This window comes from Polypterus senegalus, chromosome 6 (genome assembly GCF_016835505.1).
Source record: "Polypterus senegalus isolate Bchr_013 chromosome 6, ASM1683550v1, whole genome shotgun sequence".
NCBI lineage: Eukaryota > Metazoa > Chordata > Cladistia > Polypteriformes > Polypteridae > Polypterus > Polypterus senegalus.
In genome coordinates this window covers 73,060,666-73,085,262 of record NC_053159.1, presented here as the reverse complement: position 1 = coordinate 73,085,262, position 24,597 = coordinate 73,060,666, and the positions used below count along the sequence as shown (strand labels likewise).

At 40.1% G+C, this 24,597-nt stretch overlaps 1 protein-coding gene across 1 annotated transcript in view; it reads right to left on the bottom strand.

Annotated features, from left to right (window-relative positions):
* vps8 (VPS8 subunit of CORVET complex) overlaps nucleotides 1–24,597 on the bottom strand; it is a 740,642-nt gene that overhangs the window by 406,698 nt on the left and 309,347 nt on the right. The window contains exons 31-32 of the mRNA XM_039755059.1: nucleotides 23,348–23,467; nucleotides 829–885 (exon numbers count right to left, since the gene is read on the bottom strand). Of these exons, the coding sequence (XP_039610993.1) occupies nucleotides 829–885; nucleotides 23,348–23,467 (177 nt within the window). The remainder of the gene's footprint in view (nucleotides 1–828; nucleotides 886–23,347; nucleotides 23,468–24,597) is intronic.

The following is a 24,597-nucleotide window of genomic DNA, read 5'->3' as shown; positions in this document are numbered from 1 at the left end:
TGCTATTTGGAATGACAAAATAATTGTCAGTTATTAAAAATCTAAGTAGAAAAGTCTCCCAAATCACTTAAAGTATAAATTAAAACAAATATCATCCTTGGTTCTTCACATTCACTCCTAACTCACTAAAAATGTTGGCTTCTTATTTAAAAAAACTGGCAAATGAAGATATTATGTTATCTGCATACACTGGTATGGACACATTGTAAACAAATCAGGTGCATTGTTTAAAGATCATTATTATATTTCAATTGCATTAAAGTTTGTGATTTTGCATTTCAGGAACCTAAATTAAATGTTTATGGGGCTGCTTTGGTGAAATTCTGATTTTTCTGCCACTGACTCTGTAAGCTTGTGAGTCTGACTAGACCGACAGACAGACGCAGAAATACAGATAGATAGATACTTTATTAATCCCAAGGGGACATTCACAAGGTTAAGTACATATCTACCTTTTTACATAGCCTGTAGCAACACATAGACTCAAACATATCAAATATGAACTCTAAACTCCATTTTTCCAGCATAAATTTTCTCAAGCATCACTTTGGAATTTGAAGGCTGGGTCAAATGAACACAATATTCCATCTTTGATGGCACAAATGTTAATTGCTATTCTGAAAACACAAGCAGACTACTGCACTGAGATAAAATAATTCAGTATGATGCGTTTGACAACAACAAACTATTAATAAATGGTAACCATCAAATATGATGGCAAGACTGGAGTTTTGTAAATCATTAATATCTAAACAGGAAGCACTTTTACAATATATTCACCAAATTAAAAACACTTGACATACTGATAATTTACAGGGTAACTGTTACCTGCTGTCTCTCTGTATGTCTGGAGTCATCATCTGGAGTACACAGAAATTCAAGAACCTGTCAAAAATGAATGACACAGAAGAAATCAACTAAAACAATGATGACATGAAAGTTATTTAGAAAACAAAGGCAGCAGAAGAATCTTTAAATATTTCAGTTCTATTGATTTAAATAAAAATACTTCCAGCCATAATAAAAGCAATACACCTGCACTTGTACATAATGCTTTTATCTATGGTTGTCTTACAACATAAACTCATTACAAACAATTATAAGCCACTATTGCTGTGCAAGCTCTACTTAATACTTTAAGTGGACGTTTGGTCAAAGGGAGCTGAATAACCTAAAAAATGTGCTTTCTACAAGCATTTAGCTGATCAGAATAAAGGCTACAATAGATGTATGGTGGATTAAATTCTAAAAATGGAAACTCTGTTCTCATCCTTTTGCCACTCTTTATTTCTACTTTTAGTAACCCACGGACTACAGAAGAACAGAAAGCAAGAATAACAGGGCAAGCATAAGGCATAGAGAAAGACACCTTTTTGTTCTGGCTAATGCTAGGCTAAGATGATTACTACATATGAGAGTTATAATATTTCACACTAAAAGGATTTCCAGGATCTTGCAAGGACTGATTAATATGGCTACATTTCTTGCCTTTTGTAGTTATTGGTTTAACCAAATGTTATATTTTTTTTTAATAGTTTCCAAATTAAGCATGGTTTCAGACAGGAACTTTAGCAGATGTGCTCATAGTTCAAGCTTTTTTCCCATACAGGTTTAAAACCCTACCATTATATTTCTCTACTGAAATGCCAAAATATAAAACAAACTCATCCAAATCAACCCTCCTTCCATTTCATCAGTGCTGGCATTTAGTTTATTTTATTACATATTCTAATTTACAACCAATTCAAGTGTTTGGTAGAAATTTGCATACCCTTGAAATCATCTTAAAAAATCAAACAAAATCCCACTTATTTCTTCATTATCACCTAGCAGCTGTAAAAATTAACATTATTCCTCATTTTATCAATGCCATAACACCTTCAAATACCCACATACCATATTATATCTTATTAAACCAGTCATTTCAAAATTTCTTAAAAGCAAAAAAAAATGTCGGGTAAAAGACACTGCTCTTATTAGAACACTGCTGGTGTGTGTCTTAAAAAGGAATTTACTATTTGTTACAGTAGATGCTTGTTTAATTCCTTGGTATCCACTACCTCAACCAACCTGAAAATGCCATAGTTACTTCTTAAAAACTATAAGGAATCTCCTTTGACAAGCAGAAAACAAAGTCAGAAAAACAAATGGGCTGCAATCCATTTTAACCTATATCTTCACCCTGTTCTAAAGTGTACAGTACATCTTTTCCAACCTCTACTAACTGTCTATATCCTCTGCTAAAATGCTGTCTTCAATATTCTATTTATAGCATAACGCATTTTATTAAGCTCTTTCTCTTCTTAAAACTTTAACTTCTGACTTTTCATCTTTTCATGCACGTTGTCATTAGGACATTGTTTTGGAAACATCACACTTCTCTAAACAGACTATATCCAATTCCACGAAGTGTTAGATGTTCATCCAGCTGCTGCTACAACCAAGATATTCCATACATATATTTTAGTCCTGTCTCCCTCTTTTTTCCTAATCTGCTGTGTGTTAATTCATCATCGGTCTGAGATTTCTCCTTTCTCTTTTTCTACATATAAAGTCATGCACCGACCAGTGGCGTAGCGTGGGTGTCAGCCGCCCGGGCCGGAGGAAAATTTTGAAATGAGTGAGATTGCTAGTTCCCCCTTGGTGAAATGAGCTCACTTAGAAATGGAGAAAGAAACTGTGTAGTGCTGCCGATTGCTTAGGCAACCCATTCTCAAACTAATGACAACAAAACAAAACCCAGTGGCTGAAAAACACAAGAAAGGAGGAATCAAGATTAAAAACACTTATAATGATAAATTGACAATTACTGTATATTGAAACATCATACAATACAATGATTTAAATCCACAGTAAATGCATTCTAAATGAAGAGCAAAGATTAAAAGAGATGAGTCAGAAAAATAGCAGAGGAGCATCAAAACTGATTTTTTACTCAGCTGGCAAAAAGCTTATATAATTCACTGCCTCCGAAAATACTCCCTAGGCAGCTTGCCATTGTTTTCCATACTCCATAACACAGTGATTAGCAGAATTATTTAATTTGCTTTTATCATTTCAATTTTCTGTGCCTAAAAAGCACATTGGGTTTATGTACAAAGAATCCCTAGGTGACTTTCTTTGTGAAAGGAAGCCTATGCACAATTCAGAATGGGTGACTAACATTACTTTTGTGCCGCACTGAAAACTTTGCTGTCAATTGCAAAGACTGCAAAAGTATTCAAATGAATAATCTGAAAAGCAAACTGCATAAAGAATCCAAAAAACTTTACCTAATGATCTAGTGAAAGATTAAAATATGAAATGTAGACTTTTTAACCATTATGGGTTAATAATATAAAAAAGGTTAATAGGAAAATCAAAAATATATACGGACCAATAAAACAGTATACTGTATATTAGTTCTGGGCCAACAAAAGTTGGCTGTTTAATTTACAGTCCCCAGGAAATTCCCTGGTGAATCGTCTGAAGAATTTACTTGGAGGCTTATTTACTTTTTGTCTAAAACAAAGTAAGAGTGTACTAAGAGTCAAGCATGAATTTAAAGGATACACATAACAAAGCACAATGGATGAAACCTGAAAAAAACTGCCTAATCCATCTAATTGAAGAACTTAAATTTATGGAGGTAATCAATGAATGTTTAACACAATATATCAAAGTACCAAAAAAGGGGGAAGTGAGTCTAGATTTAGTATTCTGAGATAATAAGGATAGGATTCATGGGACAAATGTAACTGAACTATCAGTATCTTGGTGTAACAAAGGCCAAGTAAGATAAACTGGAACAAGCTTTTAAGTGTTGAGACAGCTGCGGAGATATGATGTAGGTTTATAAGTGTTTCAAGTATAACAACGGACAAGGTTATCCCAAACATCAGAAATAGTAAGAAATTAAAAATAATTCTGTGGTGGATAAATTAAGAGCTTAAAAAAAGGTACAGGGGGTAAAAAAACGTTTCTAAGGCATGCAAGACCAATAAGTGTAGTAATAAATGTAGAGTGTATGATAGCATGAAAGTAATAGTATAAAAGGATATCAGGAAAGTTAAAAAGTAACTGGAAGAGAAGCTGAAAGTTGATCAAAAAGATTCTTTCAATATATCAGTAGAATAAGAGTATAAGGAATTACAAAAGTGAGCTGGAATATATAGACAGTGAAACAGTTAATTGCATTTTGTTGAAGTTTACAGGTGTTACGAGATCAATAATCGCCCAAAAATAATGGGCATTACTAAGGAGTTACGTAGTAATTTGGAAATTGTACTGGAAAAAGTACTGCTTAGATTAAATAGGCGGAAATCTAACAAATAAGGAAATTGGTGAGTACATATATAAATCCTTGACACATACTCTATTTTCCAAAGATTTCTGCACACTAAGGAAAATCCTAAAGGCTGGGTGCTAGAAAATATTATCCCATTGTATAAAAGGGTAATCTATCTGATCCAAGTAACTTTAGGCCAGTAACCTTAATATGCACCACAAGTTAATTAATGGAAGCAATTATTAAGGAAACGATCAAACAGCTCATGTGTAGAGCAACACTATTAGAAAATTGTCAACAAGGATTTATATGGAACAGTTGTGTTTTACTAAAATGCTGAAATGTTTGGTCTCGTTCGTTACGGGAGATGGATGTCTGAAGCGGAACTCCGTTAGCAGCTGTGATATTTATTTAGTTTTTCGTTTTTTTATTACTTTTTACTCACCCGGAGGTATCCTGTATTTACTGAACTGGAGTGGGTTCAATTACAGTACAGTAATCCCTCCTCGATCGCGGGGGTTGTGTTCCAGAACCCCCCGCGATAGATGAAAATCCGCAACGTAGAAACCATATGTTTGTATGGTTATTTTTATATATTTTAAGCCCTGTAACAGACTAAGGCGCTTCTCGCACCCTTGTACCCTCAGACTATACGTCAGACGCCAGGTAAAAATCCAATGATGATATTTATTATAATAATAAAGTGCACAAAGCACGCTCCTCTCCACAATTCTCAATAAACAATACGATAATTAATAACAATCCTCCACTCCCTGACGCTTAGCCACCCTGCCTCCCAACTCAGCTCGTTGTCTGGGAGTTCCCAGAGTCCTTTTATATTCCCTGACCCGGAGGTGTTCCTGCACAACAGTCCACAAGTCCTTATTCCTTCCGGGTCAGGGTAAATAGTCCTTTCTTCAACCCGGAGTGCGTCGTTTCTCCTGTCACGTGACCGTGGCGCACTCCCGGTTATAGGGCACATAAGAGCCACGAGCCCCTACAGCGACGCCTGGTGGCCCCCAAGGTATCCAGCAGGGCTGTGTACAAACACTACATAGTCCATGATGACCTGCTGGAACTCGGGGCATGATCATGCTGTCGGGAGAGCTCCTCCTGGCGGCCTGGGGTTGAGGGCCGGAGTGAAATGCTGGCAATCCACCACAGCCCTTATAAACTCTCCCACACTGTTAACATTATTAGAGCCCTCTAGACATGAAATAACACCCTTTAGTCAAAAGTTTAAACTGTGCTCCATGACAAGACAGAGATGACAGTTCTTTCTCACAATTAAATGAATGCAAATATATCTAATCTTCAAAGGAATGTGTGTCAGGAGCAGAGAATGTCAGAGAGAGAGCGAGAGAAAAGCAAACAATCAAAAAATCAATACGTGCTTTTGGGCTTTTAAGTATGCCGAAGCACCGCGATAAAGCGGCATTTTTTAGAGGATTGTCTGTATCCCCTAGGCAAACAGCCTCTGTGCAAACAGCCCCTCTGCTCACACCCCCTCCATCAGGCGCAGAGAATGTCAGAGAGAGTGAGAGAGACAGAGAAAAGCAAACAATCAAGCACCACTCGGGAAGCATATCGTATATCATTGAGGAGTTTTATTTAATCCCTAATACATGCTCTGATTGGGTAGCTTCTAAGCCATCCGCCAATAGCGTCCCTTGTATGAAATCAACTGGGCAAACAAACTGAGGAAGCATGTACCATAAATTAAAAGACCCATTGTCCGCAGAAACCTGCGAACCAGCGAAAAATCCGTGATATATATTTAGATATGCTTACATTTAAAATCCGCATTCGAGTGAAGCTGCGAAAGTCAAAGCGCGATATAGCGAGGGATCACTGTATATGCAAGCACATATAAACATGAGTGGCAGGAAAAGGGCTCAGAAAGAAATGGAAAAGACAGTATAAAGCTTCACTCAAGCCTATACAGGTATCCAGTCCAAGCTCAAGGTACGGCCTGTTAGAGACTGACCTGGAAAAGATAGGCGATAGCATAGATTTCCTGGGACCTGACGCTGCTGCATCGTGTCCAGCAGAGAGCGAAAGTGGGAGCTAATACGCAAGCAAGTTGGGTCAGGATAGCTTCTCGATTCCAGAAGATTCATTGAAACTGAAAATGGCCTTATCTTCCGTGTTGTCAACTTCTCCTCGCGAGCTGAGAACATCGACTCCAACTGGTCTTACCACCTCACCCACGGAGCACAGAGAAGACCGAAATGATCTGCCCGAGCTGAAAGTAATGATCGCTGCCATTGCCACCACTCTTGGGGTTTGGACATAAAGGAGCACAAGAATATAAAGAAGGATATAAATGATATAAGGAAAGAAATAAAGGACATACACAAGACAAATGAGAATCTGCTTCAGAATATTAAAGACCAAGATAAACGTTTAAATAATCACATTTTTTTTTTAAATAAAAGGTGTCATTTTGCTTGACTTCCCACTCTATACAACTCTAAGCAACTGACACGCATGTAAACAGACTTGAGCTGAGAAAACTGTGTGGGGTGGGGATGTGATAGCAGGCTGCTTACTGTTTGCTGCTTATCAACACATTTAAAGGATAAAAGATGCTGATGGAGAGGTGCAAAGCGTTTTAAGGTGGGACGGATCTACGAGTTTTTTCGAAGGCTCTGGTAATTCTAGTGTTAAGCAAACGTTCACGACTTGTATTGAAATAGCTGAACAACTGGCATCCACCTCTGAAGGAAAAGCAACGGCTGCAAATTCTGAATGCAAAGTACTCAAAGACAGACTTGCTGCACTGGAACATGGATGCAGAAGGAATAATGATAGAATCAAAAGTCTCCCAGAGAATCGTGAAAATCTAAACCCAGTGAAACTCTTAGCTGAACTAGTCTCTAAAATAATTGGAGATGACTTCAAATCAGACATCGAGGTAGCAGCAGCTTTCCGCATACAAGGATCAAATAACTCTAAACCTGGGACTCTCACTGTGCGTTTTGAACAATTACAATTTAAATTACATATAATGTTACTTCTCAGAAAGAAACAAGAGATTACTGTATATTTGAAAATAACCAGATTTGTATTTTCCCTGATTTCTCACCCTCAACAGCTGGTAAAGTGCCGCATTTAACAACATTAAACAGAGCTTACGGAAAGCTGAGGTCAGATACAGCCCCTTGTATCCTGCCAAACTGAAAGTGGATATTCATGGCAAGCTCTCCATTTTCACTTTTACAGAGGAAGTAGAAAAAGAGCAAAGAAAACTGATCCCGACATGGCAAAGAAGATCCTAAAGACTTGTTTGATCCAGTTGCGGTGACACTGGTGCCAAAATTATTCATCCTATTTCCTTCTCAGCCACTTTTTGTTTATGTTTTAATTACAATTATACCTGTATATGTATGTCTGTATGTGTGTATATATATATATATATATATATATATATATATATATATATTTTTTTTAAAGGAGACTGTTTAACATAATACCCTTGGTTTACTATATTAGGGTTTACTATGCTTATCCAGGGCTACTGTTTAACATCATTAACATCATTCCCTGGGTTTACTCTCTCAAGACTATTAAAGATGATATTTTATGCTTATAATATTTGGACTGTATTGTTAATAGATACAGTATCTCTATTTTAATCCTTATACGCCACTGTTGGCGGGCTTGTTTTGTTTTCAACGTGCTCTGTCTCTAAGTATGTCAGAGGACTGGGACTTTGTGAAGTGTGGTCTAGCCTTACGTGGGGAAACAAAATGAGGGGCTGGGGAACTAGGGGGAGAGGAAGCTCTCTCTTATCTATCCTTTTAATCCTTATAAGTGCCAATGTAACAATAGGCTTCATGACAATAACTACTGGGAAAATTGGAAATTTAGGTCAAAGCTGTCTTATCTTAAGACTACAAAATGACAACAGAAGTTCAGAAGCAATGTCTCGATGACAGAACAGTTAATTTTGTGAGCTGGAATGTTAAAGTTCTGAATCATTAATTAAAGACAAAGGATTCTCTCACCTATCAGGTCTAAACGCTAAAATAGTATTTTTACAGAAGACCCACTTATTAAGCAAGGATCAGTTTCAGCTGCATAGAGACTGGACTGGCAAAACTGCCCATTTCAGCTTTGCAAAGAAAATTAGAGGTGTGGGAATTATTATACATAGAACAATATCATTTGTAGTATCAGATGTGGTATCTGATCCTGAAGGGAGATACAGTGGTGTGAAAAACTATTTGCCCCCTTCCTGATTTCTTATTCTTTTGCATGTTTGTCACACAAAATGTTTCTGATCATCAAACACATTTAACCATTAGTCAAATATAACACAAGTAAACACAAAATGCAGTTTTTAAATGATGGTTTTTATTATTTAGGGAGAAAAAAAAATCCAAACCTACATGGCCCTGTGTGAAAAAGTAATTGCCCTCAGAACCTAATAACTGGTTGGGCCACCCTTAGCAGCAATAACTACAATCAAGCGTTTGCGATAACTTGCAATGAGTCTTTTACTGCGCTCTGGAGGAATTTTGGCCCACTCATCTTTGCAGAATTGTTGTAATTCAGCTTTATTTGAGGGTTTTCTAGCATGAACCGCCTTTTTAAGGTCATGCCATAGCATCTCAATTGGATTCAGGTCAGGACTTTGACTAGGCCACTCCAAAGTCTTCATTTTGTTTTTCTTTAGCCACTTAGAGGTGGATTTGCTGGTGTGTTTTGGGTTATTGTCCTGTTGCAGCACCCAAGATCGCTTCAGCTTGAGTTGATGAACAGATGGCCGGACATTCTCCTTCAAGATTTTTTTGTAGATATTAGAATTCATGGTTCCATCTATCACAGCGAGCCTTCCAGGTCCTGAAGCAGCAAAACAACCCCAGACCATCACACTACCACCACCATATTTTACTGTTGGTATGATGTTCTTTTTCTGAAATGCTGTGTTCCTTTTACGCCAGATGTAACGGGACATTTGCCTTCCAAAAAGTTCAACTTTTGTCTCATCAGTCCACAAGGTATTTTCTTAAAAGTCATGATAATCATTGAGATGTTTCTTAGCAAAATTGAGACGAGCCCTAATGTTCTTTTTGCTTAACAGTGGTTTGCGTCTTGGAAATCTGCTATGCAGGCCGTTTTTGCCCAGTCTCTTTCTTATGGTGGAGTCGTGAACACTGACCTTAATTGAGGCAAGTGAGGCCTGCAGTTCTTTAGAAGTTGTCCTGGGGTCTTTTGTGACTTCTTGAATGAGTCGTCTCTGCGCTCTTGGGGTAATTTTGGTCTCCCGGCCACTCCTGGGAAAGTTCACCACTGTTCCATGTTTTTGCCATTTGTGGATAATGGCTCTCACTGTGGTTCACTGGAGTCCCAAAGCTTTAGAAACGGCTTTATAACCTTTACCAGACTGATAGATCTCAATTACTTCTGTTCTCATTTGTTCCTGAATTTCTTTGGATCTTGGCATGACGTCTAGCTTTTGAGGTGCTTTTGGTCAACTTCTCTGTGTCAGGCAGCTCCTATTTAAGTGATTTCTTGATTGAACAGGTGTGGCAGTAATTAGGCCTGGGGGTGGCTACGGAAATTGAACTCAGGTGTGATACACCACAGTTACGTTATTTTTTAACAAGGGGGCAATTACTTTTTCACACAGGGCCATGTAGGTTTGGATTATTTTTCTCCCTAAATAATAAAAACCATCATTTAAAAACTGCATTTTGTGTTTACTTGTGTTATATTTGACTAATGGTTAAATGTGTTTGATGATCAGAAACATTTTGTTTGACAAACATGCAAAAGAATAAGACATCAGGAAGGGGGCAAATAGTTTTTCACACCACTGTATGTGATCATCATGGATAAATTATTTAACTCTAAAGTAATTTTAATAAATATCTATGCACCCAATGTGGATGATAGGCACTTCATCCAAAATGTATTTGCATCCATTCCCAATGTGAACACTCATAAAATTATAATGGCTGGGGACTTTAGTTTTGTTTTAAATCCATACCAAGACAGGTCTCCTGCAATAGGGGCAATGACATCTAACACTGCAAAGACAATTACATAGTTTGTAACTGATCACAACTTATCAAAGCCCTGGAGATTTCTAAAGCCAAAATTAAGATCATCCTCCTACTCACTAGTGCATCATAGCTACTCAAGAATTGATTACTTCTTTATAGATAATAATTTCTTGCCTATGATTAAATCTTGTAAGTATAACGCTATTGCTATCTCTGACCACGCCCCTTTGATCATGGAGCTAAAATCATACTCATCTCACAGCTGGTGTCTTAACCAACTTTTATTAGCAGACAAGAACTATACAGAATTTACATCCAAGCAAATCAATTTTTTTAAAGAGATAAATACATCTTCAGAGGTTTCTGCAGAAATACTCTGGGAAACTCTGAAGGCTTTCTTAACAGGACAGATTATTTCATATCTTTGCCACAGAAGTAAATTGAAAACCAAGAAGGTATCAGAGCTAATCAGTGAAACTAGCAGAATAGATCAAGAACGTGTCGGATGTCTAAGTGAAGCACTTCATAGGAAAAGACAGGCTCGGCATTCAAAACTCAACATCCTGACAACTAAAGAAACAGAACAACTCATTTTTTTAAATCAAGACATCATTACTGTGAACATGGAGAGAAAGCTAATAAGATCTTCATTCAACAAATCCATAAGCAGGAAGTTCTCAATGTAATCCCAGCAATCACCAACACAGACAGAGACAAAATCATTGACCATAAAAATATAATGAACACATTTAGAGACTACTATAAGTTCTTCTATTCTACTGAGTTTAAAGAAGACAACCTCAAAGGTGGCACAGTGGTAGTGCTGCTGCTTTGCAGTAAGGAAACTGTGGAAGATTGAGGGTTCGCTTCCCGGTTCCTCCCTGTGTGGACAGCGCTTTGAGTACTGAGAAAAGCGCTACATAAATGTAATGAATTATTATTATTAAGACACAACCTAATGCATTTCTGGATGCATTACAGATACCACAACTAGATACTCTCAGTGCAGAGTAATTGGATAAACCTCTGGCACTATCAGAATTACTAGATGCTATAAACTCACTTCAGAGTGGGAAAGCAGCAGGCCCTAATTGCTACCCTGCCGAATTTTATAAAATAAAATTCTCAATTAAGGCAGTTCTACTTTTATTGGGAACATTTACAGAAGCTAGACACAATAAAATTCTACCTCAAACTTTTCACCAAGCATTAATTACAATCTTTCCTAAGCAAACTAAGGACTTATTACGATGTGCATCATACAGACCAATTTCACTTCTGAATAATGATGTTAAGATACTCTCCAAAGTCCTATCTAGAAGGACTGAAAAAGTTCTTCCTTTGGTAATATCATAAGACCAAAGCTTACTTAAAAAAATAAAAACTAAGCTTCCAGTCTTCGACACCTGTTTAATGTAATATATTCACCCACAAAGTAACACCCTGGAGATATCATTGGATGCAGAAAAAACATTTGATATTGTTGAATGTAACTACCTTTTCAGTACATTGGAGAAATTTGGGTTTGGCCCGAACATTTGTGCATGGATCAAACTACTGTATACCAGTCCAGAAGCTTCAGTTTGTATTAACAACATTAAGTCAAACTACTTCAAACTAGAACGGGGTACTAGACAAAGATGTCCCTTGTCATCACTGCTGTTTCCAATGGTCACTGGCAGTTCACTGTCAAAATGCTTATGAGATAAAGGGGATTATCAGAGAATGACTTGAACAGAAAATTTCTCTATATGCAAATGATATGGTACTGTATATATCAGATCCAAAAAATACTGTGCCTGCAGTCCTAACAGCACTAACAGAATTTCAAAAGATTTGTGGTCTCAGAATTAATTTGAATAAAAATGAGCTCTTTCCAGTGAATTCTCAAGCAAACAATATTAGATTGGACACCTTCCCTTTTATCATCACAGATCACTTTAAATACAAAGGGGTAAACATCACAAGTAAACAAAGCTCTTTATCAACAACATTTTGCCGTCTGCATGGAAAAATTTAGCAAGACTTGCATAGATGGTCTACCCTTCATCTCACTCTAGCTGGAAGAATTAACATTGTCAAGATGAATATCCTTCCTAAGCATCTTTTTCTATTTCAAAACATTCCAATATCAGTAAATAATTTTTTAAGAAATTAGATTCAACCATAACCTAATTTTTTTGGAATTCAAAATATCCACATTTCGAAAGGTCGACCCTACAAAGACCTAAGCCAGAAGGTGGCATGGCTCTACCTAACTTTCAATTTTATTACTAGGTGGCAAATATGCAAGCTATAAAAACCTGGACGTTGACACAAACAGATGAACATACACAGGCTTGATCTGCACTAGAAATAAAATCCATCCATCCATCCATCCATCCTCTTCCGCTTATCCGAGGTCGGGTCGCGGGGGCAGCAGCTTAAGCAGAGAGGCCCAGACTTCCCTCTCCCCGGCCACTTCTTCCAGCTCTTCGGGAGAATCCCAAAGGCGTTCCCAGGCCAGCCGGGAGACATAGTCCCTCCAGCGTGTCCTGGGTCTTCCCCGGGGCCTCCTCCCGGTTGGACATGCCGGAACACCTCACCAGGGAGGCGTCCAGGAGGCATCCTGATCAGATGCCCGAGCCACCTCATCTGACTCCTCTCGATGCGGAGGAGCAGCGGCTCTACTCTGAGCCCCTCCCGGATGACTGAGCTTCTCACCCTATCTTTAAGGGAAAGCCCAGACACCCTGCGGAGGAAACTCATTTCAGCCGCTTGTATTCGCGATCTCGTTCTTTCGGTCACTACCCATAGCTCATGACCATAGGTGAGGGTAGGAGCGTAGATTGACTGGTAAATTGAGAGATTTGCCTTACGGCTCAGCTCCTTATTCACCACGACAGACCGGTGCAGAGCCCGCATCACTGCGGATGCCGCACCGATCCGCCTGTCGATCTCACGCTCCATTCTTCCCTCACTCGTGAACAAGACCCCGAGATACTTGAACTCCTCCACTTGGGGCAGGATCTCTTCCCCAACCCTGAGAGGGCACTCCACCCTTTTCCGGCTGAGGACCATGCTCTCGGATTTGGAGGTGCTGATTCTCATCCCAGCCGCTTCACACTCAGCTGCGAACCGATCCAGAGAGCTGAAGATCACGGCCTGATGAAGCAAACAGGACAACATCATCTGCAAAAGCAGTGACCCAATCCTGAGTCCACCAAACCGGACCCCTTCAACACCCTGGCTGCGCCTAGAAATTCTGTCCATAAAAGTTATGAACAGAATCGGTGACAAAGGGCAGCCCTGGCGGAGTCCAACTCTCACTGGAAGCGGGCTCGACTTACTGCGGCAATGCGGACCAAGCTCTGACACGGTTGTACAGAGACCGAACAGCTCTTATCAGGGGTCCGTACCCCATACTCCCGAGCACCCCCACAGGATTCCCGAGGGACACGGTCGAATGCCTTTTCCAAGTCCACAAAACACATGTAGACCGGTCGGGCAAACTCCCATGCACCCTCCAGGACTCTGCTAAGGGTGAAGAGCTGGTCCACTGTTCCGCGACCAGGACGAAAACCACACTGTTCCTCCTGAATCCGAGGTTCACTATCCGACGGACCCTCCTCTCCAGAACCCCGAATAGACTTTTCCAGGGAGGCTGAGGAGTGTGATCCCTCTATAGTTGGAACACACCCTCCGGTCCCCTTTTAAAGAGGGGACCACCACCCCGTCTGCCAATCCAGAGGCACTGTCCCGATGTCCATGCGATGTTGCAGAGGCGTGTCAACCAAGACAGTCCTACAACATCCAGAGCCTTAAGGAACTCGGTATCTCATCCACCCGGGGCCCTGCCACCAAGGAGTTTTTGACCACCTCGGTGACTTCAGTCCCAGAGATGGGAGAGCCCACCTCAGAGTCCCCAGGCTCTGCTTCCTCATTGGAAGGCATGTTAGTGGGATTGAGGAGGTCTTGAAGTACTCCTCCCACCGACCCTAGCGTCGAAGTGAGGTCAGCAGCGCACCATCCCCACCATATACGGTGTTGACACTGCACTGCTTCCCCTCCTGAGGCGCGGACGGTGGACCAGAATCTCCTCGAAGCCGTCCAAAGTCGTTCTCCATGGCCTCTCCAAACTCCTCCCATGCCCGAGTTTTGCCTCAGCAACAACGAAGCCGCGTTCGCTTGGCCTGCGGTACCTATCAGCTGCCTCCAGAGACCCACAGGACAAAAAGTCCTATAGGACTCCTTCTTCAGCTTGACGGCATCCCTCACGCGGTGTCCACCAACGGGTTGGGGATTGCCGCCACGACAGGCACCGACCACCTTGCGGCCACAGCTCCGGTCAGCCGCCTCAACAATAGAGGCACGGAACATGGCCCATTGGACTCAATGTCCCCACCTCCCTCGGGGCGTGGTTGAAGTTCTGCGGAGGTGGGAGTTGAAGCTACTTCTGACAGGGGACTCTGCCAGCCGTTCCCAGCAGACCCTCACAACACGTTTGGGCCTACCAGGTCTGACCGCATCTTCCCCACCATCGAAGCCAACTCACCACCAGGTGGTGATCAGTTGACAGCTCCGCCCCTCTCTTCACCCGAAAGTGTCCAAGACATATGGCGCAAGTCCGGCGACACACCACAAAGTCGATCATCGACCTGAGGCCTAGGGTGTCCTGGTGCCAAGTGCACATATGAACACCCTTACGCTTGAACATGGTGTTCGTTATGGACAATCCGTGACGAGCACAGAAGTCCAATAACAAAACACCTCGGGTTCAGATCGGGGCCATTCCTCCCAATCACGCCCTTCCAGGTCTCACTGTCATTACCCACGTGAGCATTGAAGTCTCCCAGCAAAACGAGGGAATCCCAGAAGGTATGCCCTCTAGCAACCCTCCAGAGACTCCAAAAAGGGTGGATACTCCAAACTGCTGTTCGGCGCATACGCACAAACAACAGTCAGGACCCTTCCCCACCCGGCGGAGGGAGGCCACCCTCTCGCCCACGGGGTAAACCCCAATGCACAGGCTCCAGTCGGGGCAATAAGTATGCCCACACCTGCTCGGCGCCTCTCACCGGGGGCAACTCCAGAGTGGTAGAGAGTCCAGCCCCTCTCAAGGAGATTGGTTCCAGAGTCCAAGCTGTGCGTCGAGGTGAGTCCGACTATATCTAGCCGGAACCTCTCAACCTCGCGCACTAGCTCAGGCTCCTTCCCCTTTAGAGAGGTGACATTCCACGTCCCAAGAGCCAGTTTCTGTAGCCGAGGATCAGACCGCCAAGGGTTCCGCCTTCGGCCACCACCCAACTCACACTGCACCCAACTTCCTTGGCCCCTCCCATAGGTGGTGAGCCCATGGGGAGTAGAAATAAAATCCTGCAGTAATTCCTTGCTTTATACACCAATAAATACAAGTCATCACTAATATACTAACAACATAACCGTGCTTCACCCACTCAGAATATAGGACCAATGTAGGAAGTATTTTAAGATAGAGAAGCTTCTATCTGTGGCATCTCTACAGGAGAACTACCTTTTTCCACCCTCTCAAATGTATGCAGTTTTAATGTCTGGAAAACATCCGGGATTAAATCACTTACAGATTTGTACATAGACAACGTATTCGCATCCTACGAACAATTACACTCCAAATTTAACTTTCAGGCAACACATTTGTTTCACTACATTCAAAACTTTGTTAAACAAAACCTGCCCAATTTTCCTCACCTCCCATCTACCTCTACTCCTGAAAAAATACTGATCAATCTTGGACTCAGACAGCATCTCTTTCAAAGATTCCAGAATACAGTGGGAAAAGGATCTCTCACTCAACACCTCAGAAAAGCAGAGGAAGTTAGCAATTCACAGAGTTCACTCGAGCTGCATATTTGCAAAGCATACAGTTATTCAGCTTCAAATTATATATCAAGCACATCTGTATCATTTAAAATTGTCCAAAATGTTTCCAGGGCAAGATCCAACCTGCGAACGATGCAATCAAGGTCCAGCCTCATTGGGCCGTATGTTTTGGGCCTGCAACAAATTAACATCATTTTGGACCAAAATCTTTAAATGCCTTTCAGACAGCCTTGGTGTCACAATACCTCCTGAATCTGCTCTGTTTGGTTTACTTCCAGATGGGCTTAAAGTGAAGAAGGACAAACAAGCTGTAATTGCCTTTACTCTATTGACATATATTAACCTATTTTAAGTCAGTAGGTATATTGACCTATTTTAAGTCAGTAGGTAACTGATGTTATACAAGTATATTATCTGAAATTGGAAAAATAATCTAATTCTCACTTAAAGGATCTGTACAAAACTTTTTCAAAACCTGGTAGGATATAATTAATAACATTCTAGAATAAGCATTTAAATTGAGGAATCGGATTTCTCTTTTTTACTTCTATTATCTATTTCTTATTTTTTTTACTAGTTTAAAGTTTTACTCTGTTGGCCTAGCACTCTTTCTCATGGGTAGGGGTTGATTTGTTTTCGAACCTAGTTTTGTTAAACTTGACTTACTTTTATGGAATATTATTTGATTTTAATAAAATCAATAAAATGTTTAAAAAAAACAAAATTCTGTGAATTCAAGACATGGTGGCTGGCAGGCACAAAACTGGTTCAAATACAGGAAGAAAAGGGTTATGGTTAGGGGAAAATTTTCAAAATTAGGTGAAGCTAAATGTAGTGTCCCTCAGGAAACAAGGCTGGTGTTACTGACTTTTTTAATATACATAAGACATCAGGGGCCTCGTGTATAAACGGTGCGTACGCACAGAAATGTTGCGTAAGAATGTTTCCACATTCAAATCGCGATGTATAAAACCTACACTTGGCGTAAAGCCACTGTGGCCCCCGGCCGGGGCGGGAGCCCGGCCGGGACGCCCAGGAGGACGTGAGGAGGGCTTGTGCCTCCTCCAGACCGCAGGGGCGTCCGTCCTGGTTCTGTTGGGGCCCACGGGTTGAGGGCATGGAAGCCCTTCCCTGTAGGGGCCCGTGGTCACCGCCAGGCGCGCCGATGCGGTTTATCCCGTCGCGGTTGCGGTCGGGGCAGGAGCCCGGCGGGGCGCTTGGAGGACGGAGGAGGCGAGTGCCTCCTCCAGACAGAGTGGGGGCGTCCGTCCTGGTTAGGCAAGGGGCTCGGGTACAGGGCTTTGAAGCCCAGCCCTGTAGGGACCCGTGGCCACCGCCAGCGGCGCCCGGTGCCTAATTATCCGGGGAGCCCGGCACTTCCGCCACACCAGGAAGTGCCGGGGGGAAGACTTTGTGTGGCGCCCGGAGAGCTGCCAGGAAGGCAGCCGACACTTCCGCCACGCTGGGCGTACCAAGGAACAGATGGCGGAAGCACCTGGGGCTCATCCGGGGCATTATTTAAGGGGCCGCCTCCCTCCAGTCAGGTGGTGGAAGTCGGGTGGAAGTGGACTGAGCAAGAGGAAGGACTGGAGGCGGCCAGGAAGGCACAAGAGACTGTGGGCCTGGACTTTGGGGAATTCGGTGCGAGAAGGCACTGGGGGTGCACGTGAGCACGAACTGTAGATAATATTAGTGTAAATAAAGTGTGTTGGGTGAAACAATGTTGTCCGTCTGTCTGTGCCGGGGCCAGCGTTCACAGCACGCATATTTCCACAGTACCTTATACTTTGTCGAGCGCAAGTTCTCCACTCGATTTTGCAGACTGGCGGCACCCAGCATTAAAGCAGTGCTACTGTTCCTGTGTGGTTATCCTTTCCTTTCCTGACACGGCTTTATAAATACACTGAAATTAATTGCATATTGTTTATTAATATAATGCATCCGATTGTAATTAACCTGTAACAATATAATGGTCCAGGGAATAGCCATAGTATTCCAAATACCATAACTGCTTTAACGTTGTTACTCTCACTGCACCTTCTTGTTCTTCTTCTTCTTCTTTCAGCTGCTCCCATTAGGAGTTGCCACAGCGGATCATCTTTTTCCATATTACTCTCACTGCACCACTCAGAGTATTTATATCACTGTATCTGAGTGTGAATCACAGCAGCAGCTGATCAGAAAGAGAATTATCCGTATACAGCATCAAGCACACGCTGTTTTTGGCCATGGCAAAATGTTTCAAAGCCTTTCCTGTACGGACCTCACAGTTCAGAAACAGTTTCATCCCAAGAACTATAAACGCACTCAATCAATTTCTCCTTGTAGAACTATCTGTACTTATAAGTAGAATTACCTCACTGTAAGCTTGCACTACAGTTATAATATTGCACAACCTGAGCCACTTTATAAAGTGCGTATTTACACATGATGACGATATTTTTAAGATGAAATGCATTAAAATATGTTTATATTATACAGATCAAACTTTAACTTCACTTAAATAATCTATATTCTTCACTGGGACTGGCGTGAAGGATAGAATAATTAAACATGTACTACGAAGATATTTCAATGTTCCTTAAACATTTTGAAGAATCGGCGCTCTAAGCTTACAGATGGCATAACATCTATTACACAGCCAATTGTGTGGCGATCGGTTACTTGGAGAAAGAAAAGCAAGGACTGCAGGGGTAGCCACGGCAATATATATTGAATATAAAACAGAAAGAGAAAATAACGACACAGCGGCAAATTTCGACAAAAGTTAAACGCTTGTGTCATGAGCACGAGGTGGCTATGCAGTGTCCGCAACGGACGTGGCCATCCACCGTGCATAAGATACCATATTGACATTGGCGGGTGAAGGGGCCACCGATTCTTTCTCTGCCCAGGGTCACCACGAGCCTAGAGCTGCCCATGAGTACTGCTGCAATAAATAATTTCATCAATGGTTGCGCACAATCGCTGCATGGTGAAACCCATGTTTAATAACGTGCTTTAACTCTTATCATCATGAAAATTATATCACGTATACATCTCAGTATTTTAGTTATTCAGAGAGCTGTAATATCACGAATGTAATGGATGCTGTGTCCAGTCGGAGGAAGAGAGCCGGTTTAATAAGCACTAGTGATTCACACACATAGAAGATCACATGCAAAACAAATCATTTAATGTGCTACTTTAATTACGATGTGATTTGAGAAACTGGTTAATTAAACGATTTTAAGATGAAGTTCATGATGTTCTACTTTAATGACAAAATAAACTACATTATTAAAGTGGAAATTTCGAGACTGAAGTTGACATTTTGTGCTTTTCCCCCACTGTGTGCCTTTTTTTTTCTCAGTACCCTAATAAGCTTTCATATGACACTCAGAAGGTGGGCTAAGACTCGCCTTTTCACAGCAACTTTGATAACTTCTTTTTTATTTCCGGCACTGTGCAACTTTGTGAACGTGAGCTTTCAAGTTTCTCCAACACGCTATGTCACTCGATCAACTTCCTTTTGTTGATCATACTATGGTTTAAATCAACAAAAAGTAGCTTTTTTCCTTTGTCTCCACTTGGTATTCGCTGAAATTCTTATATTTTCCCCTGTGCTTTTCCCATTGTCTTTTCACAGAAGGCTGAGCTTAAGGGCTATTTATATTGATTTGCATATTCAAATAAGCGTAATTCTGGGAGGAATTCGGGGGGTCGGGAACAGCACGTGTGTGCACAAGCGCTACTTTTCACGCTGACCGGGATTTATGTAGTGGAAGAATGCAGAGGTTTGAGTACGCACAGATTCCTGCATCTGGATTTTTCTGTGCGATGCACATTTTGGCTTTTGTGCTTACGTCATCTTATGCATGAGACCCCAAGAGAAGAATATAATCAATAATCAGGCTATGTTTGAAGATGATGCCAAACTAATTAGAAGGGAAGATAACGCAAAATCAGCTAAAATGTTAATGAGGAATCTGAATAGTATACAGCACGGATACTCCACTTAGGGCCTGGAGGTCCGCAGTGGGTGCAGGTTTTGATTCCAACCAGTTTTTAAACTGTAAGCCAGGAAGAGCAGATACTGAAACGTGATACTTAATTATATGGCCTGTTAGTGCTTTCATTCTTTCAAGACAAATCTTTACACATTGTGGGATGTTCAATTTTCTGAGAACATTATCCATGTTTTGTGGTCTGGAACAGATTCGTACCTCTTGGACCTGCCCTTCAATCTCATTTATTACAAAGCATTGTATTAACACAAATACTTGATGCATATACACAGTTTTAAATGGAAGCACGTTAGCTGGAGCCATGGTGGCTCCATTGTCATTTGCACGTCACAGACAACAATTAAATCCTTGATGCAGTGGTTTAAAAACAAAATATATAATTAAGGGATTTGAATCAGAACAAACAAGTTAACTAAAACTAAGACCAAAAAAGATATTGCATTAATAGTAAATAAATGGACCTACAGCCACTGTGTACCTCCCGGACCAAAATTGAGTATTGCTGGAAAACAGGCTTGAGCAGATGTGTGGCAGATGATATTTAATGTAAGTAAATATAAAGTACTATAAATAGAAAGTAAAATGTTTAGTTGGAAAACACAATGGGAGGCCTGAAACTTGAAAAATACACCTTATAAGATGGATCTAATAATCATAGTGGATTCATTGCAATCTACTTCAAGACAGTGTATGGAAATGATCAGGCTAATTCAATGTAGGTTATCACAATGTATAGCGCTCAAGTGAAGAGAGGTTATGCTTAAGCTTTATGACTTACATGAGTATTGTGTACAGTTTTGGTCTCCAAATTATTAAAAAAAAAAAAACACACACACACACCATAGAAGCACTAGAGAAAATCCAGAGGAGAGCAACTAGGCTTATTCCAGGACTGAGATGAATCAACTATGAGGCAAGGAGTTTAACAAGACTCATGTGTTTAAATTATGAATTTGAATTCCAGATGTTACTTTAAAATAAAATCAACAACAAAATGGGGATACAGATAAAAACTTGGTCAAGGGCAGATTTCCCATAAATGTTTGAATGTTTTTCTTCATGTTAAGAATTATAGACAAATGGAATACACTATCTGAGTAGTATGGTGGAGAGTAGGCCTTTAGGGACTTTAAAGTCTCAACTTAATGCTATTTTAGATAATCTTGGTGAATATGATGAACAAGTTTGCTGGATTGTTCTTTTCATTAGCAATGCAGCTAGTTCAATACTCTGCATTAGCTTTATCACAGGTGGATTAGCAAGAAAGCAAGCTCTCTTTTCAGACAGTAGCCACTTCTCAGTGAAATATGAATATTTATATTACTCTAAAGGTTTAAGGGAAATATACTATATATGGACTAAAACTAATAATAATTAACATGAAAAGGAGTTTATCTTTGAAATTAATAAATCACAATTACAAATACACTGTACAGGTGAGTCTTATTAGGTTTATTATTAATTAGTAGAATGTGTAAGTTATTAAACAGATTAGACAATTTGTATTTTGTTTTGAGACGTTTCAAAGCAATATGAGGCACAAACAGAGTTTCACAGAGATACAAGTTATGACTGTCTGAATTGCAGATGCGTCAGTGACAAAAACTGCTAAATTATTTCACATGTTGAGAGCAAAAACCTCAAAAATGAGAACATGTATCAAACAGACAAACTGAATCAACAAAAAAAGAAGCAAGTGTCATCAGCCAAAACTCACTAGCAAGAATACATAGGGACATCATAGGATTGTTCCTAATATGACAATAAATATCTTCAAAAATGATCATATAATTGAGTTAACACCTCTGTGAATCAGTCCCAACAAAAACTAAGTCATGAGAACTAAAAAGCTAGAATTTATGGTAGGGCTGCCATTCGATAACTGCTCGCATCCAAAACAGTTCTGCTAGTAACAAAAAACATAGACTCCTTAGCAATGCAATAAAATTAATAGTAATATGATCTAATAAGTCATCTTTTACACTATTTCCTGTATCCTGAAGTGTTTACTTTTCGAAGAAGCCAAAAATTGCCTTTAAACACAAGTTTGTTGATAATTGTTAAACCTAGTGTGTATTCATAGCGTATGTGCAGACATTTTTTTCCAGAAGACAATAAGTTGGAGACTGTTGTTCATGCTCTTATTATGTCCAAGGAATATGATTTAAACTTGAGTTCATTTTACAGGACCAGGTTTATCTTAACTCTAGTAAATGTCCCCATACATACTGATAAACTCATTCAAGAGTGGATTCTTTGAAAACTCCAGTGCCTTCCATGGCCTCCCCAATCACTTGACCCAAACATCCATGAACCTTTAGCAGAAGTTGTACAGCAAACGTTACAGAATGGTTTTCCATTTCTTTCATCTCAAAACAGCTGCAGGCTTTTCTTCTTATGAAATGGTGCAATATCATACAATAAACATTTCAAAACTTATTTGACAGTATTCTAAGATGGCCCGGATCTATTCTAAGGCAAAGGGTGTCAATGTACCAAACTAGAGAGAGAAAGGAAAGAAGAAAAAAAAAACGGAGCTGCTATTTTAGTTTAAGCGAACAAAAGAGACAGCTATTGAGGAAGACACAGATAAAGCAGAGAAGCAGTGCCAGGTGTAAAGATACACACAATCAGTTCTTTTTGTTTGCCGTTTACAAATGTTAACATTCACAGAAATATGTGACCACAGTTGTATTTTTGTAAAACTATTTCTTCAAAAACAAAAAAGAAGTTTCTACTTAATTTGCTATTTTATTTACCCACCAGACTGAATTTTGCTATTATGCTTTTTTTTTTTTTTTTACTATTACAAACTAATGTGAACACTATAATGTCTACCACACAGCAGCCCAACCTTGGATTTTTTTTTTCTGTGTTGATTGAAAGGATATGCTAATATATAAATTTAAACTATATGCAAACAAGGAGCTGTGCACAAAGAAATAAAACATTTTTGCATTCACTCAAGCTGGTTTAGACTAATCTACAATTTTTGGAAATGCGGATGCCAAGCTGATTGTCCACTAGTAAGAACAAAAGGACTCAAAAGGAACTTTGTGCAACCTTGTTGGTTATAGTGATGTGAAAATGCATGGTAGTTCTACTGAAGTGTTAAAATTATTAAAAGTATTTTGTCCATGAAGAGAGGGCTGTTCTTGGGAACTATTAATTAATATACAATAATTTATCTTTCACTGTAGGTATAATTAAAAAAAACTCACCTGATCAAAAAGCTTTCTGTTTACAAACAAAGTGTTGTTTGGTTTAGCAAGCTGTCGAGCAAGAAAGGTGAAGAGGCATCCCACTTGAGATGGTGTAAAGTCTGAATTTTCCACCATTACCTATAGAAAACAAAGACATTTATAAACCTAAAAAGATGATGTGTTCTATATTTTATTAATAATGGGAACAGCATATATAATCATTTTATTTTGTTACTTAGGTTTCAAAACATTGTAACTACAGTTACGGTATTTGGACAGTGACACAATTTTCATAATTTTGGCTGTATACACAATCACAATGGATTTGTGACGAAGGAATAATTACACAACTGAAGTGTAGGATTTAGCATTGATTCAAAGGGTTTAACAGAAATATCATATGAGCAATTTAGGAATGACAGCCATTTTTATACATTGTCCCACCATTTTCTGGGGTTCAAAAGTATTTGGACAATTGACTCATAAACTGTTCCACAGCCAAGTGTGAGCTGGTCCCTTATTACCTCATAAATAATTAAGCAAAAAAAAAAAAGGTCTGGAGTTGATTCCAAGTGTTGAATTTGCATTTGGAAGCTGTTGCTGTGAACTCTCAATACAAGGTCCAAAGAACTTTCTGTGCAAGTAAAATCAGGCCATAATTAGGCAGACAAAAGAAAAAAAAAACATCCAAAAGATAGCAGAAACACCAGGAGTGGTCAAATCAACCATCTGGTACATTCTTAAAAAGAAGGGACACACTGATGGACGCAGCAGCACTAGAAGGCCTGGACAATCATGGAAGACAACCTTGCTAGATGATCACAGAATTCCTTCCTTGGTGAAGAAAACACAATTCACAACATTTAGCCAAACCAAGAACTCTCTCTGGGAGGTAGGCCTATCATTGCCAAAGTCAATAATCAAGAGAAGATTTCACGAAAGTAAATACAGAGCGTTTACCATGTGACAGATTAGGGCTTTCTCGCACCCTTGTACCCTCAGACACCACGTCAGACACCAGATAAAAAGTCTAATTCTTATTTATTATAATAATAATGTGCACAAAGCACGCTCCTCTCCACAATTCTCTAATAGTCAAATAAACAATAATCAATCACAATCCTCCAAACTCCCAGACGCTTAGCCACCCTGCCTCCCAACTCAGCTCGTCCGTCTGGGATCTCCCACAGTCCTTTACACTCCTTGACCCGGAAGCGTTTCACCCTCTCTGTCCATGTGATCTGGAACACTTCCGGGTCAGATAAAAA